We start from the raw sequence: 13,792 nt of genomic DNA, 5'->3' as shown, positions 1-13,792 counted from the left end.
GTTGTAATTCAACAAAACTGTTATTTTACTGTGTGAATTTTATATAAGTGAAATACCCTAAATTTAAATTTATTATACCTTCATATCGTGTAAATATATGGTTATATTTTGGGTACCCTTTTTCACCCTAAACATATACATAACTAACTATGGTTGAAATCGCATTAGACAAAATCAAACTATGGTCTCCTTATTTTGGCAAAAAAAAAAAACTATGGTCTCCTTAATTACTTCTCGACGGGTTATTATATTATGGGATTATATCATTTAGTCAGGAATAACCATACGATTATACAAACGGCAATGTAATGTTTTATCAACTATTGGTAGCTAATAATATATATTTAGATATATTACACAGTGTATACTTTATAAATGCAGATAGGAAGACGACATTGGCTAAATGACGTGTTACAGTGTGAGGAAGGTATTTTCTGGATAGTGGTGGGATCATCCGTACAATAATGGTGTTCAGTTAAAAATTCAGATTAAAAAACGATGAAAAACTCGCTATTGATCACCTTTTTTCTTTTGAGCAACTACTGGTCATTAACTTAGCTATTGATCACCCAGGTACTCACTACTCGGTCATAATCGTTTGCACGCGTTAATGGTGGGATTTTCATCACTTTAATCAATAACGAAGTTAATAATTATCACATCCTCCCAGGAATAATAGTCCCCATGATGGCCACCTTAAAATTCAGATATTCACCATTAAGACATTGCCACGTGGAGATATATGATGAAAACAAAAAGCAATGTTTGGATTGTCTACTTTTGAACCCAAAGCCTTTCTTTCACACATCTCACAGTCCCCTTTTTCCATGTACATTTCCCATACACATGCTTCCTAAAAGCATCATCATTTAGATATTTGGATTATCCATTTTTCTCATGTATCATGCTAGTCATTATAATATATATTTTCTTAAGCAAAAAAAGTCATTATAATATACTCCCTCTGTTTCATAATACTTGATGTTTTACCATAGTGCATAAAAATTAAAAAAATTATATTTTTAAATAAAAAATATTTTAAAGATATAATTTTAAAATCAATTAACCAATAATAAAAAAAACTGAATTGAACAGTTTTCAATAAAGTTAAAGTAACCTTAAAATCTCAAAACTTCATCTAATTTGAAACAAAATTATCTTTCTAAAACATCAAGTATTATGAAACGGAAGGAGTATATCTTTTGTGATATATATATATATATATATATATATATATTTTTTGCTTTTGTGATATATACCGGGAGGCGGAATGGAAACATGCAGGATAACTGTAGGACAAGTGCAGTGCGGTTCAAATAGTAACAAAAATATATAGATATATAGGTATGTGTATATGGTGGTGATATATTTTTGCTATTGTTGATGGTGGTGCGATGCGGAGCAGTTAGTTACTATTCAAAGCCTCAGTCAGTGAAGTTATATATACGAAACATGGTGAAAGGGGAGAAGGCACATTGTTCATAACGGGTGCATGTTCACTCCTATAAATTCTAAGATTTGAAAAATTAAGGTTAAAACAACTGGAATTTTTTTTTGGTAAAATATTTTTTTACCAACTGAAATTTGTTAGTTAATGTGGTAAAAATCAAAGGATGCACCCATAGTTTTTCAAGTTCAATTTCCCTTAAACTTCTGGCTTCGAACCAATTATCCATGGTTTCCTTGGCAAAACATATATATAATAAAATGAGCTGTGTCATGCTTCGAAAGCATCAAATACTTTTTTTATTTGTTTCAGAAAACCTTTCAAGTAAATGAACAAAAGATAAAATGAGACTTAGTACTTTGATTCCGGTTTTTTTTTTCTAAAACTATAATGTAGTATCAAAATCCCAAAGAAACACGAACCGATCAAACTTACTCCAAAAATATACAGGAAACCCTCCTTTTTCAAATATAAGTTTTTTCCTTTAACACCAATTCCTTTCACACACTAGTTAATCCACTTCATTTTATTCCTTTTCTTTATAAATAAATATTTTGTCTATTCAGAAGCTTCCATGGTTGAGGAGCTGCTGTTGTTGTTGCTGTAAGAGCCAAAAGTCTTCATCACTTCCAATGTTCCAGAAACTGTCCGAATAAGAAGGTATCATTCCATTCATATTTTCAAACAAGTTAGGATAACTCTCCTCCTGCATTACCGCCAAAACTCCGTTCAATAATCCACTTTTATCATCCAGATAGTTCTGCGATGGCGACATGATTTGTGGACCCACCAAATTCTGACTAGTCTCGACCTTTTCCACTTCACTACCCATATGATAATCCGTCAGTCCGGACCCCGGAGATACTTTCAGGCTAGAAGTTTCCCGCGAGACGTTACTAACATAACCATTAGGGTTGCTCGTTAAACCCAAATGGTCTATGTTGGTGGTGTTGTTGTTGGCTCCCTCGTCGTATGACGTGATCACTAACTGATCCGTGGTGGTGGCGACGCAAGACTTGGCAGCAGAACCAGTGGTGGATGAAGCGGAGGCGGCTTGGATCCGCTCAACGAGACGAGGCATCCAAAGATACCTCATAGTGTCTTTAAACTGTTGACTGTTAACGTCGCATCTAAGCTGTTTTGCATGCTTTTGCACACGTGTTCTCCAATAGTTTTTGATCTCGTTATCTGTTCTTCCTGGTAAATATTGTGCAATCTTAGACCATCTGAAATCACAGGAATATATATAGTATTAGTGACAAAAGTCTTGTTAGTAAAATAACCAATCTTCCAATTCTTGTAAGCAGAAAATTAAATGAATTGATGACTAAAGACGTGATCTTATTATATACATGATAATCGAATCTTTGTGAACGAATTCTTGTAAATAAAATTGATCTAGGACTTGTTTTAAATTAGAAAAGTACCTATTGCCCCAACGGGAGTGAAGTTCAAGAATTAAGAGTTGTTCTTCAAGGGTTATGTTTCCACGGCGGACATCTGGCCGAAGATAGTTCAACCACCGTAATCTGCAGCTTTTTCCGGTTCTTTTGAGTCCTGTTTAAAATCGGGAGATACTATTGTTTAGACATATTCATCATGTACACACGTATACTGGTATGATACGCAAGAAACTCATCATAATGATCATACTTTATAAAGTTATTGAATTTACTCTATAAATTATATAGACCGTTGCTATGAGGCAAATTGTTTTAAAGGGTATTTTTCTCCAGCAAACTTTCTTTCATTGCGTTAGTGCTCTTCCCCTATAGACGTTGATCATTTAATCGCATTAGTTATTTCTTTTTATTTATACGCGAATATAGTTAATTTATCTAAAATCTAGAGTTTGATTAAATTATTGAATCCATATTCGAAAATATTTATAATTGATTTCTCCATAAGGTACTTTTCATTTGTGCACACAAGGCAAAATCCCCTTTTCTTGAAATTTCGAAACAATTTTTTTGTTGATCACTAAAAATGAAGTAGCGAATTGGTTAGAAAACACGCACGGAGATCGAGATATAACAAGAAAATAACAAAAGGTAACAATAATTTAATAAGCTAATGCAACTTGTGGTAGTGTAGCTTTTTATTAATTTTTAATTAGGAGCACATTCATACACACGAATTAATATGTTAATCTGGGTGTTTATCAGTTTATACGTGTAATAGTTGATAGTAGTGTATCATACCGGCACAACGAGCTAGAGAGTTCCATCGGCCTTCTCCAAGAGTAGAAATGTAATTGCTGAGCTTGAAATCTTCCTCAACCGTCCATGGACCTCTCCTTAGGTCCATTTCGTCATCCACGTTGTTCTGGAGGTCTCCCATGTTCTTGTTGATCCCTAAGCGTATTTTGCCATCCATACTGAAACAGAGAGACCCACAAAGAGAGATTCAGAGGAATGATCGAGACTTTGTACCTTTTCTCTGTTTGTCTTAAATGAGAGAGAGACAATTTTTGTTGGAATTGTGTGTAGAGAGCTAAGGGGTGTTGTTTGTATCCACAGGGAAAGATGCAGAAGTTGATGGTTTTTATAGATGAATAAAAAATAATTATATCTTTTAAAGAAAAGTTTAGTTCTTTAAACTGTTTGCAACATGTGGAAAGAAGGAAGGCATAAACGGCCGCAATATAAGAATTTTGTTTCCAATAATATTATTATAAAAGCAAGAATTTCATAATATGATCCCAATTATTCAACTACATATGTTGATATTATTGTTTTTTTCCAACTTCTTTACAAAATAGATGAGCAAAAGTATTTTCCCATTTTAGTTGATCAACTGTTTTCAAGAGTGCGTTAAACCATACATCCAGAATTTTTCATCTTCTTGAACCGCGTTGCTAGGAAGTGTTCAAAATCCGAATCTTTTTATAGTTTCGACTTTCGAGATCAAATACCATGGGATTATGACTTAGCAAGTAATTTATACTTGGAGTTACAAAAACTCTTCAACACTAAACTATATATGCCGCTAAATAATTCGTTCACAAACATGTTATATTATTATTCTCCTTGTTTTAGTTTTATGTTTTATTCTCTATGCTTCTAGTAGCTAATTTTTAGATTGCACATACATATAGAAACTTTTTAAAACGCTTATATCACATGTTATCGTTGTTAGAAACCCAATGTAAATAAGAAGATACCTAAAAACAATGTTAATGGGACACTGAAATATTTATTTAGTTTATTTTGTTTTGAATTGCGTCTAGCATTTAAATAATTTTTAAAAAATTGGAAGCTAATTCAAGTGTGATATCATATTCCAAGTTGATTCATGTGGAGAATATTTTGGATTCTAAAGTAAAATTCATTTCGGAATGAGCCAGAAACAAAAAGGATTATGATAAACAATCTACTACATATTAAATCTTCTTTAGATTTCGTCACCGAACTCTCGATCTAGATTATAATTGAAACCAGAACATTTTTTGAATGATACATACACTATGTAAATAGTTTTGCACACAAAAAACTATGTACAAATAGTAATAAAATATCTAATTTGACTCGGTCTCTCTTTTTTTCAATCACCCCACGCGTTATCCTAATGAACAAATTTAAAGAATGCCGTAAATTGAACATTAGTTGAAGTGGATCCTGTATGGATTGAAAAATGTTCTTCAGAGTTATTAGTGTACTTAACTAGCACTTACTTCAGCACTAGAGCTTTAAAGGTTGATGTAAGACCCGATGATTGGGGGCGTGAAAGTTGACACCTGACTTCCCTGCGTGTTCGCTTGTTGATATAATAAGTTGTATAACTTATATTCTATACTAGGTGCTGGTCTTCGGATACCAAACTGGATTTATTTGGATATTTCGGATTTCGTACACTTTGAAACTAAAGAAACTGACAACAAACGGCTATTTTGAAATTTTTGATTGGATATGGTTTGGTACCTGTCGAATTTGATTACATCCAAAATAACCAAAATTTTAATGGATTTGGTTCGGTTCTTTGTGTATCAACAAAAAAAATCCAATAGAACCGAAACTACCTGAAATATCCGATTGTAAAAACATGACTTGCACAAAATAATAACATCAAAATTTAAATAAATACCAAAACAAACAACACATCAAACGATACTAAACAATCAAGCATCCGAAATCGTAAAAGTTGGAAGTGGAAGCCTTGGTGATGATAATCTAAGAGTAATTGGGGAATATATATGAGTAGCCTTTAAAGTTATAAAATAACTTTTAATCTGTATATCAGATATAGTTCAATCCGATCCGGTACCCAATTTAGTTTTAAAACCTTAACCAACCGAATATTTCTAACTATCTGAATCCAACACAAAATCCGTTTTTTGGATGATATTGGTTCGGATCCTCGGATTCGGAAAATATGTTGATGTCTATTTTATACTTCCTCTATTTCTAAATACTTGAAGTTTTAGATTAGTGCACAACTATTAATTTTTTTATCTTTTATTTAAAAAATAAGATGAAAATATAAAGTAAAAAATTATTTAACCATGCAAAATAGAATACAAATTATCATTAATTATACAGTTTCGATAAAATTAAAAGATATATTGAAATATGGAAACATCAACTATTCTGAAACATCAAACATTTCCTTAAATATCATCTATTTTGAAATGGAACGAGTATGATTTAACCCTTAGTTTTAATTTTTCTTTTTCCAACTTTAAACAAGGTTCCAATAATATAACGACTGTATGATTTTCACTAGAATTTTTAAATGTTTTACTTACGTTTTGTACTTCTGTTATCTCCTTCCCATAAAAATCTTAATTGGGGTAGCCCACATTTATGCATGAGGTGCATAAAAAATATTTTAGGACAATATTTTTTCTTGTAGAAGACTTTTAGGACAATAATAACGTTTAAAGTAATATTTTTCTGAAGTTAACCACATTACAAGATATTCAAACATCATTGCAGTACATCTTTGAGATAGGGGTAAAAAAGTTTCACTAACCAACAATAGATTATGATGACAGAGTTTTGGCTTTTGGGTAGCTGCAACCGGTATTGTCGAAGATAAGAGGTTAATTAATATACGTAACCGCAATTATCACATGATCACATCAGTAGTGGTTAACAGCTTAACCAAAAATATTAATGTTACTTTAGAAGATAACCATGGAATATTACCAAAACAAGAAAGACACCATAAGTGACATAAGTAAGAAGGTGACTACACTTGGTGAATGGTAGGTAATTCAAGAAAATGCCTTTCTATTACATTTCATTCTCTTCCTTGCACATGTTATTAAATATATAATGTATATATAAACAATAATATGCATCGCAACTTTATGCTAATTCGGGCCAAGTCCAACCAAGACATATGGTCTAATAATCAACACGTACACACAACCAAAAATATGGAGTCCTTATTAATCACTTTTATTTAATTGATAGATATTATTGAGAATTTTCTTTTCCCAGAAGTCTCTAATAATGATTGTTACAAACGACACTAATCTTCAATCTTAATAATCTATTCTAATTTAAATTATGAAGGCTAAACGCGTATTCTTTTGCGAAGCTTCCGACCTCTTTATTTATTCTGAAGAATCAATGCATTTGCAAACTATCCTGTAGTATCATTTGCAGGAAAAATTCTCTAAATAATAAGTTACTAATATAAGATAAAAGTCACTTTCAGAACTCAGATCCCTTATACAGGACGAAAGGCATTATTCGAGCATTTTCCAAACTTGGCACTTGGCAGGAGAATGATTTTATATATACAGCCACAATTAATGGTTAAAAAGCAGTAGATTTTCATGGTCAAAAGTTAAAGATTATCCGTAAATTGGAAGTAGGAAAAATCTTGACAGAGTCTTCAACTCTTCATTATTATATATATATATATATATATATGTATATATGGTTAGTATCAAATAATGTAAACTCTGGAAAGAATATTAATGTTTTGACAGATGATTAATCTTGTTAGTTATTAATCTTGTTTCAACTCTTCATGCACCGTAGTGACGTTTGGATTTTTGGGATATGTAGAAAAGACTTTCCCGTCTTATGAACCGATGAAATTATCCACTTTAAGTTATTTACCAACTTTGAAATGAAACCATCTTGGCAAAGTTATATGCACTTTGTACGGCTAACCTTAACTCTCACTAGGTTACAATTCTCGTCTTGCTTACCATGTCGAGAACTACATGCATAGCTTAGTTTAAAGCGAAACAAATTCATTTGAATCTAAATATGCATATTGAGAACATCCGAGTCTTTAGCACGTAGGTAATCTTTTTTCTTATGAACTTCAATTCCAGTTGGTGGGTGAACATCATAATCTGATTTATGAAAACTATTTTTTTAAGAATATATTATGTGTAGGTGGTTTCATGTAAGTTATGTGATTAGGCCAAGTGTTGAAACATTAAACTATGTGCCAAATTATACTTGTGGGCATCATTAGTAGGAACATTTGCAAAGGAACCGTTTAGAACCAAACACATTAGATATACATTTTGCCTGTGATGCTTTTAAAATATTAATGAAGTAAACGATGGAAACATATCTATATGATCAAAAGAGAAAGCTCCAAAGAATTGCTTTCAAAATGTTAAAGCCGCTAATTAAAAAGATTAGTAGATTAACAAGGTTGAATCAATTTTTTTGACTATATTATTTTCACTACCATTAGGTAGATTATGCGAAAAACCATGATCATATATTTGAATTAGTCACACACTAAGGTGTGATGGCCGGACTGGGACTTAGTCAATCATGCTTCGTCTGTTATCCATTTGCAGCTGCCTTCAGGGCAAACCATGATTCCTCGATTTGTTTTTTCGGCTGTTTTTCTCCTCTGATTATCATTCTTGTTGCAGGTACGTACAAGTGACAAGTTGATGCGGAAACTTACTAGACTTACATGGTTGTTCTTGAACTCTTGTTCTATCCAAGCTATAATCTAATCTTATCTGATTAAATCTCCTCTGATTAAAGCTGTGTGTCTGATACACTAAGTTTGTCTCAAATCATATGTATTATTCCTGTGTTTTAGTTTCATTAATGAAAATTCACATACTTGCAAAAAATGCATTTATTAAGGTTAATGATTCATGTATAATGTTTAAAATATCATCATGTCCACATTGAATTAATATAGCTATGGCTCAATCAATACTTTCACATATAGAAATAGAGCGTTCCTAACCCATTTAAATATTTACTTTTATATCTTTTTAAAAAATAGAAAAACTTATTAAAAATTAATTTAATGTATGATTTTATAATAGAATTTTAAAGGGCAAAGATATTTTATTTTTTCACTTTGGGCAACCAAGTTTGTCTTTACAGAGTTTTATCATAAAATTCAGCACACACGAATAAAAACAAAAAATTCAAAATCCAGACAAAACATAACATTCGAAGGTGGCACAAGTTAGTAACACGAGAGAGCATTTTTGAGAGAGAGAGAGAGAGAGAGAGAGAGAGAGAGAGAGAGAGAGAGAGAGAGAGAGAGAGAGAGAGAAATTTCTAGTCCGTAGCCATGATCATCTTCTGATTGGTTTTAGCTTTCTCAACCATAGCCAACCTCCTTGCGAGAGAGAGAGATACACCACCGCTCACCCTTTCTATTGGGAGGACCGTCTTAACTGCAATTTTAAAGCCTCCGACAGAACCTCCGCTAAGTTTCAGAGCCTTATCAATAGCACACCCGTACCCGAGAACAGAACAACCGGATTAAGGGAAAACCCCACGTACCATCTCCTTGACCTCAGGAAGGGAAGTATCAAATCCTCTAACACTCAACCTAAAATAGCAGGACATCATATCATCAATATGACAAGAACAAACACGGATACAATTCTACATTAATAAATAAGAAAGAAAAAAAGGGCAAAGCCGTAATATGTAAAATACGTCCTCCCATGTCACTTCCATCAAGCTGAAACAAAGCTGTCTGTTTTAGGGAAAAAAAAATATTTTTCGTGGCCATGGCATAAACGTCACGCTGTTTAGATTACAATAAACGGCATGTAGTCTAGATAGCCATCATCTTTGTAATCTCCCTTATCGATAAAAAAACTCAACGCAGGAAGAACCGAACCATAGAAGAAAGAAGAAGAGTAGTGAGTGAGACTCTTTCGAGTGTTAGGCAACAATGGCGTCATTGGCTCATCAATTCACAGGACTGAGATGCTCTCCACTCTCTTCCTCCTCCTCCTCCTCCTCCTCCTCCAGGCTAGCGAGGACACCATCCAAGAACTCCCCGCAGAACAACAAAAAATCCTCCTCCTTCTCTCCTCTCCCCACGATCGTCGCAGCGGTCGCGATGTCTAGCGGGCAGACGAGAGAGCGTCTCGAGCTGAAGAAGATGTTCGAGGACGCTTACGAGCGCTGCAGGACCTCTCCCATGGAAGGCGTCGCCTTCACCGTCGACGATTTCGCCGCTGCTATCGAACAGTACGACTTCAATTCCGAAATCGGCACTAGGGTTCGTCTCGCCTTTCGCTTTTCTCCCTTAAAGTTTCGAACTTTGAGCTTTTCTTCGTTATAAAGTTTCGAACTTTCAACCGGGGCTTCTAGCTCAGATGGTAAAAGGCTCACAGCTAGTGAGTTCCTCCACCTGGGTTCGAATCCCGGCCACAGTTAGTTCCAAACTTTGAGCTTTTCTTCATTATAAAGTTTCGAACTTTGAACTGCACTAGCTTACTTGAGACGATGGTGATGATGTTTGTTTTAGGTCAAAGGAACGGTGTTCAAGACGGAAGCTAACGGCGCATTAGTTGACATTTCCGCGAAGTCTTCGGCCTACTTGGTATGGTGGAAGAGTTTGTGATCATAGGTGAAAACGAGAGTGATGATAGTTTGCTGTTGAGCTTAAGGACGATCCAGTACGAACTTGCTTGGGAACGGTGTAGGCAGCTTCAGTCTGAGGATGTCATCGTTAAGGCTAAGGTACGTTTTTTGGGAACTCTTTTGGTCTTTTATATGGTTTAGGGATTGGATTGTAATTGTATGGGTGTAGGTTATTGGTGCTAACAAAGGTGGATTAGTGGCTCTAGTGGAAGGTCTTCGTGGGTTTGTACCATTCTCGCAAATATCATCGGTTAGTACTTTTGTCTCAGAGCTTTGTTGACAAGAAGGTTTTGTTGAACGATGTGTTTTTTTTTTTTTACTTTTCTTTTTGTCAGAAAGCAGCAGCTGAGGAGCTTCTTGATAAAGAAATACCTCTAAAGTTTGTGGAGGTTGATGAGGAACAAACAAAGCTTGTACTCAGCAACCGTAAAGCTGTAGCAGACAGCCAGGCACAGCTTGGAATTGGATCTGTGGTTATAGGAGTTGTTCAGAGCTTGAAACCGTACGGTGCCTTCATTGACATTGGTGGAATCAACGGGCTTCTCCATGTCAGTCAGATCAGTCATGACCGTGTCTCAGATATCGCTACTGTTCTTCAGCCCGGTGACACCCTCAAGGTCTCAACTCTACCACGGATGTTGTTAAAACTTTTTTGAATTCGGATGTTTGAGCGACCTAATTTTAATGTATTAATAAACAGGTTATGATACTGAGCCACGACCGTGACAGAGGAAGAGTAAGTCTCTCCACCAAGAAGCTGGAGCCAACACCTGGTGATATGATTCGCAACCCAAAACTTGTTTTCGAGAAGGTAAAAAAAAAAAAAAAAATACTATTGAAAATGTTCTCTCACATTATTCCTATATGGTTTTCTCAAATCTTGTTTCCTACTTTTTCTGTTTTCTCAAAAGGCTGAGGAGATGGCTCAGACGTTTAGACAGAGAATCGCCCAAGCAGAAGCGATGGCCCGTGCTGACATGCTTCGTTTCCAACCTGAGGTATATATATATATGACTATTCACTTGCCTGGCCTGGTTTATATCCACACACTTCTCGTTACTTAAGTTAATGTTTGGTGTGTATTATGTTTGAGCAGAGTGGACTGACGCTGAGTTCTGAAGGGATACTAGGACCACTCGGATCTGACTTGCCAGATGATGGAGTAGATCTCACCGTTGACGACATTCCTCCAGCCGTTGATCTTTAGATCCAAAAAAGCTTCTTTTTGTACGTTTTTTTTTTTATAGACAACAACACATCCATTGAGCTTTAATGTAATATGTAACAACTCATGTTTGTATTTTTCAAATCGATATCTCGTTTGCAGTGTCCAAAAAGTGCATTCACCAAGATCTTGAGTGTGTATCGTTATGTGACTTCTGTCTCCGTTTTTTTTTATAACTCTCTCATCTAAAATCATTATAAAATATTTTTTCAATCGAACCAAAGTTTAAAAGATGGTAATGGAGTATGCTGCTCCTGGTACTTTTTACTGCTTTCATAGAAGGAAACAAAAAAATTGTCGGATACAACCATCAAAAGACTTCACTCGTATGATCTACTTCTTAAACCAGATAATCTACTTCTTTTTCCTCCTCAGCGGTAAAAGGTTTGTACGATCTCAAGATTTCGGACTGTCATGTCGACAAAGGCAGGAGAGGTGTCTGAGTACTAAAGAGTTGATTCACCGTTTGTTGGAACATCTGTTTATATGTCTCCGGAGTCGCCAGTTCAACACGGTGTGGTCGAGAAAACCCTAGATTTGTGGTCACATGGTAAGCAACCATGGTCGGAATTTGAATCTGCTGACATTAGGCCTAATCTGGTTGACAATGCTGCTGCACCAGAGGTTCCGGAGACTGTGTACCTTGCGATGCAAGGAAGTTTCTGGAAACGTGTTTCGCAAGGATACCGATTTTAAAAAAAAAAAAAAAAAAATCATACTGGGAAAAATCGTATCAGTTTGTCAACTAGAAAGCGTTGTCTATACCTGAGAATGTGACAAAACATCCCTTAGAAACTGCTACAAGCTTTCGTAAGATGGATGCCTTGTCTACATACAAGAAAACAGAGAACACTTGCAGCGTAAGAAGAAAGTTAATAAGAGTCCTCAACATTCATTCAGGCATCATCGAGTCTTCTCTTGGACTGAAGAGCTAAACGGGCGTCTCTCTCTTTCTCAAACTGTCTGTAATCAGCTCTCTCCAAGAAAGAAACTTTATCTAGATACTGATCAGAGCTCTTCTTGTACTTATCCAGCTCGTCTTCAACGCCTTTGTTATCCTCCTTGTACTCTCCCCAATCTTTCTTGGTCTTGTCCAAAACGCTCAGCTTCTGCTTCTTTTTTATCTGCTCAAGAACCGCATCAACCCCTGAAGTCGATGCAGAGGAGGAGGCTTCCTTTGAACCAGCTTCCACTAACCGCTTTACTTGGATTTCTTGTCCAGCAAAGTCTTTGACCTCAGTTATCTGCAAAGCAACAGTCACATTTAACTTAATAAAAAAACAGAGACTTTAAAGCATTACACAGCACAACCGATCCTTTTTTAGTTCAAAACAGCTGAAATATCTTCTTAGATTCTAACGTTGCTTAGGCAAAGGAAAATCATAACTTTAACTTAAAAGACAGAGACTTTCCCTCTTCTTGGTTCAAAAACAGCTGAGAGATGTTAGATTTTTTGATCAAAAAAAAAAAAAAAGATGTTAGATTCTAAATTTCTAAAGCTTACCAAGGGGAATGCACATTCATATATCTACTATATTAAAAGACAGAGACTTTAAATACACAATCCATTTTAAATACACAATCCATCTTCTTAGTTTAAAAAAAAAAAAACAGCTGAGAGATGATAGATTCTAACTAGACCAAAAGTCAAAAGGTTAAAGAAGCCATTTTGCTCACCTCGATCTTGCCACGGCTCGATGCAGCTGCAGCGGTTGCAGTAGCGTTTCTGACAGCAGCTAGAGCGGCTGCAGCAATGCTCTTAGCCTCCTCGCTACACCTACTATCCGAAACAACGCTATCTTCCTTGACTACAATTGCGTGCTCATTCTTCTTCTTCGCATCCACACCAAGATAACCTCTCCAGTTCTGCGTTATAGATTACATTCAAAGTCCCAGACGATAATAATATAAGAATGAGAAAGAAAGAAAAAAAAAACTAACGTTATTAGCGGTTGAGGTCTTTGAGTGGAAGTTGACTCGCTTTTTAGGTACTCCCTCGTTCATTCTCTCCCACATCAACGCGACTTTCTTAGACACGCTGCTCGAACCAGGCGAGCTTTGCTTCTCTGACTGGTTATGAGACTCCATGCCTGGATTCATGATACGAGAACACGAGCTAAATGTGAGTTTGTATAGGTAAGTGGAGAATACCGGTGGTGATGTTGGCGGCAGCGGAGGAGAGTAGAGGGAGCGAGAGCTTCTTCAATGGTGTCTTCTTTCTTTTATTTTCCTATTGGGCTTTTGGGCCTTTGATAAGCGAAAAGGAATTTCAAAGCCCGTTTTGTA

The 13,792-nt window shown here is 35.4% G+C and overlaps 2 protein-coding genes and 1 pseudogene across 3 annotated transcripts; 1 reads left to right on the top strand and 2 right to left on the bottom strand.

Annotated features, from left to right (window-relative positions):
* Positions 1-1,787: 1,787 nt before the first annotated feature.
* Positions 1,788-3,966, bottom strand: LOC108852201 (transcription factor MYB78). Its single transcript, XM_018625706.2, has 3 exons — positions 3,649-3,966; positions 2,875-3,004; positions 1,788-2,673 (listed from the first exon to the last, which is right to left on the bottom strand). Exons 1-3 carry the CDS (start codon positions 3,821-3,823, stop codon positions 2,010-2,012), a joined length of 969 nt encoding a protein of 322 aa, XP_018481208.1. The 5' UTR covers positions 3,824-3,966; the 3' UTR covers positions 1,788-2,009.
* Positions 3,967-9,501: 5,535 nt separating this feature from the next.
* On the top strand, positions 9,502-11,633 carry LOC108849533 (30S ribosomal protein S1, chloroplastic-like; annotated as a pseudogene).
* Positions 11,634-11,772: 139 nt separating this feature from the next.
* LOC108851659 (uncharacterized) lies at positions 11,773-13,743 on the bottom strand. 2 transcript variants are annotated; one of them, XR_001949349.2, is made up of 4 exons: positions 13,448-13,743; positions 13,184-13,372; positions 12,272-12,750; positions 11,773-12,168 (listed from the first exon to the last, which is right to left on the bottom strand). XR_001949349.2 is itself a non-coding variant. In XM_018625118.2 (3 exons), exons 1-3 carry the CDS (start codon positions 13,604-13,606, stop codon positions 12,403-12,405), a joined length of 696 nt encoding a protein of 231 aa, XP_018480620.1. In that variant the 5' UTR covers positions 13,607-13,743; the 3' UTR covers positions 12,209-12,402. The 2 variants fall into 2 exon arrangements, 1 of the variants encoding a protein (XP_018480620.1); XM_018625118.2 differs by lacking the exon at positions 11,773-12,168 and having other exon boundaries at positions 12,209-12,750.
* Between the last annotated feature and the right edge of the window lie 49 nt (positions 13,744-13,792).

Source organism: Raphanus sativus, chromosome 4 (genome assembly GCF_000801105.2).
Source record: "Raphanus sativus cultivar WK10039 chromosome 4, ASM80110v3, whole genome shotgun sequence".
NCBI lineage: Eukaryota > Viridiplantae > Streptophyta > Magnoliopsida > Brassicales > Brassicaceae > Raphanus > Raphanus sativus.
This window is presented reverse-complemented; position numbering and strand designations above follow the sequence as displayed.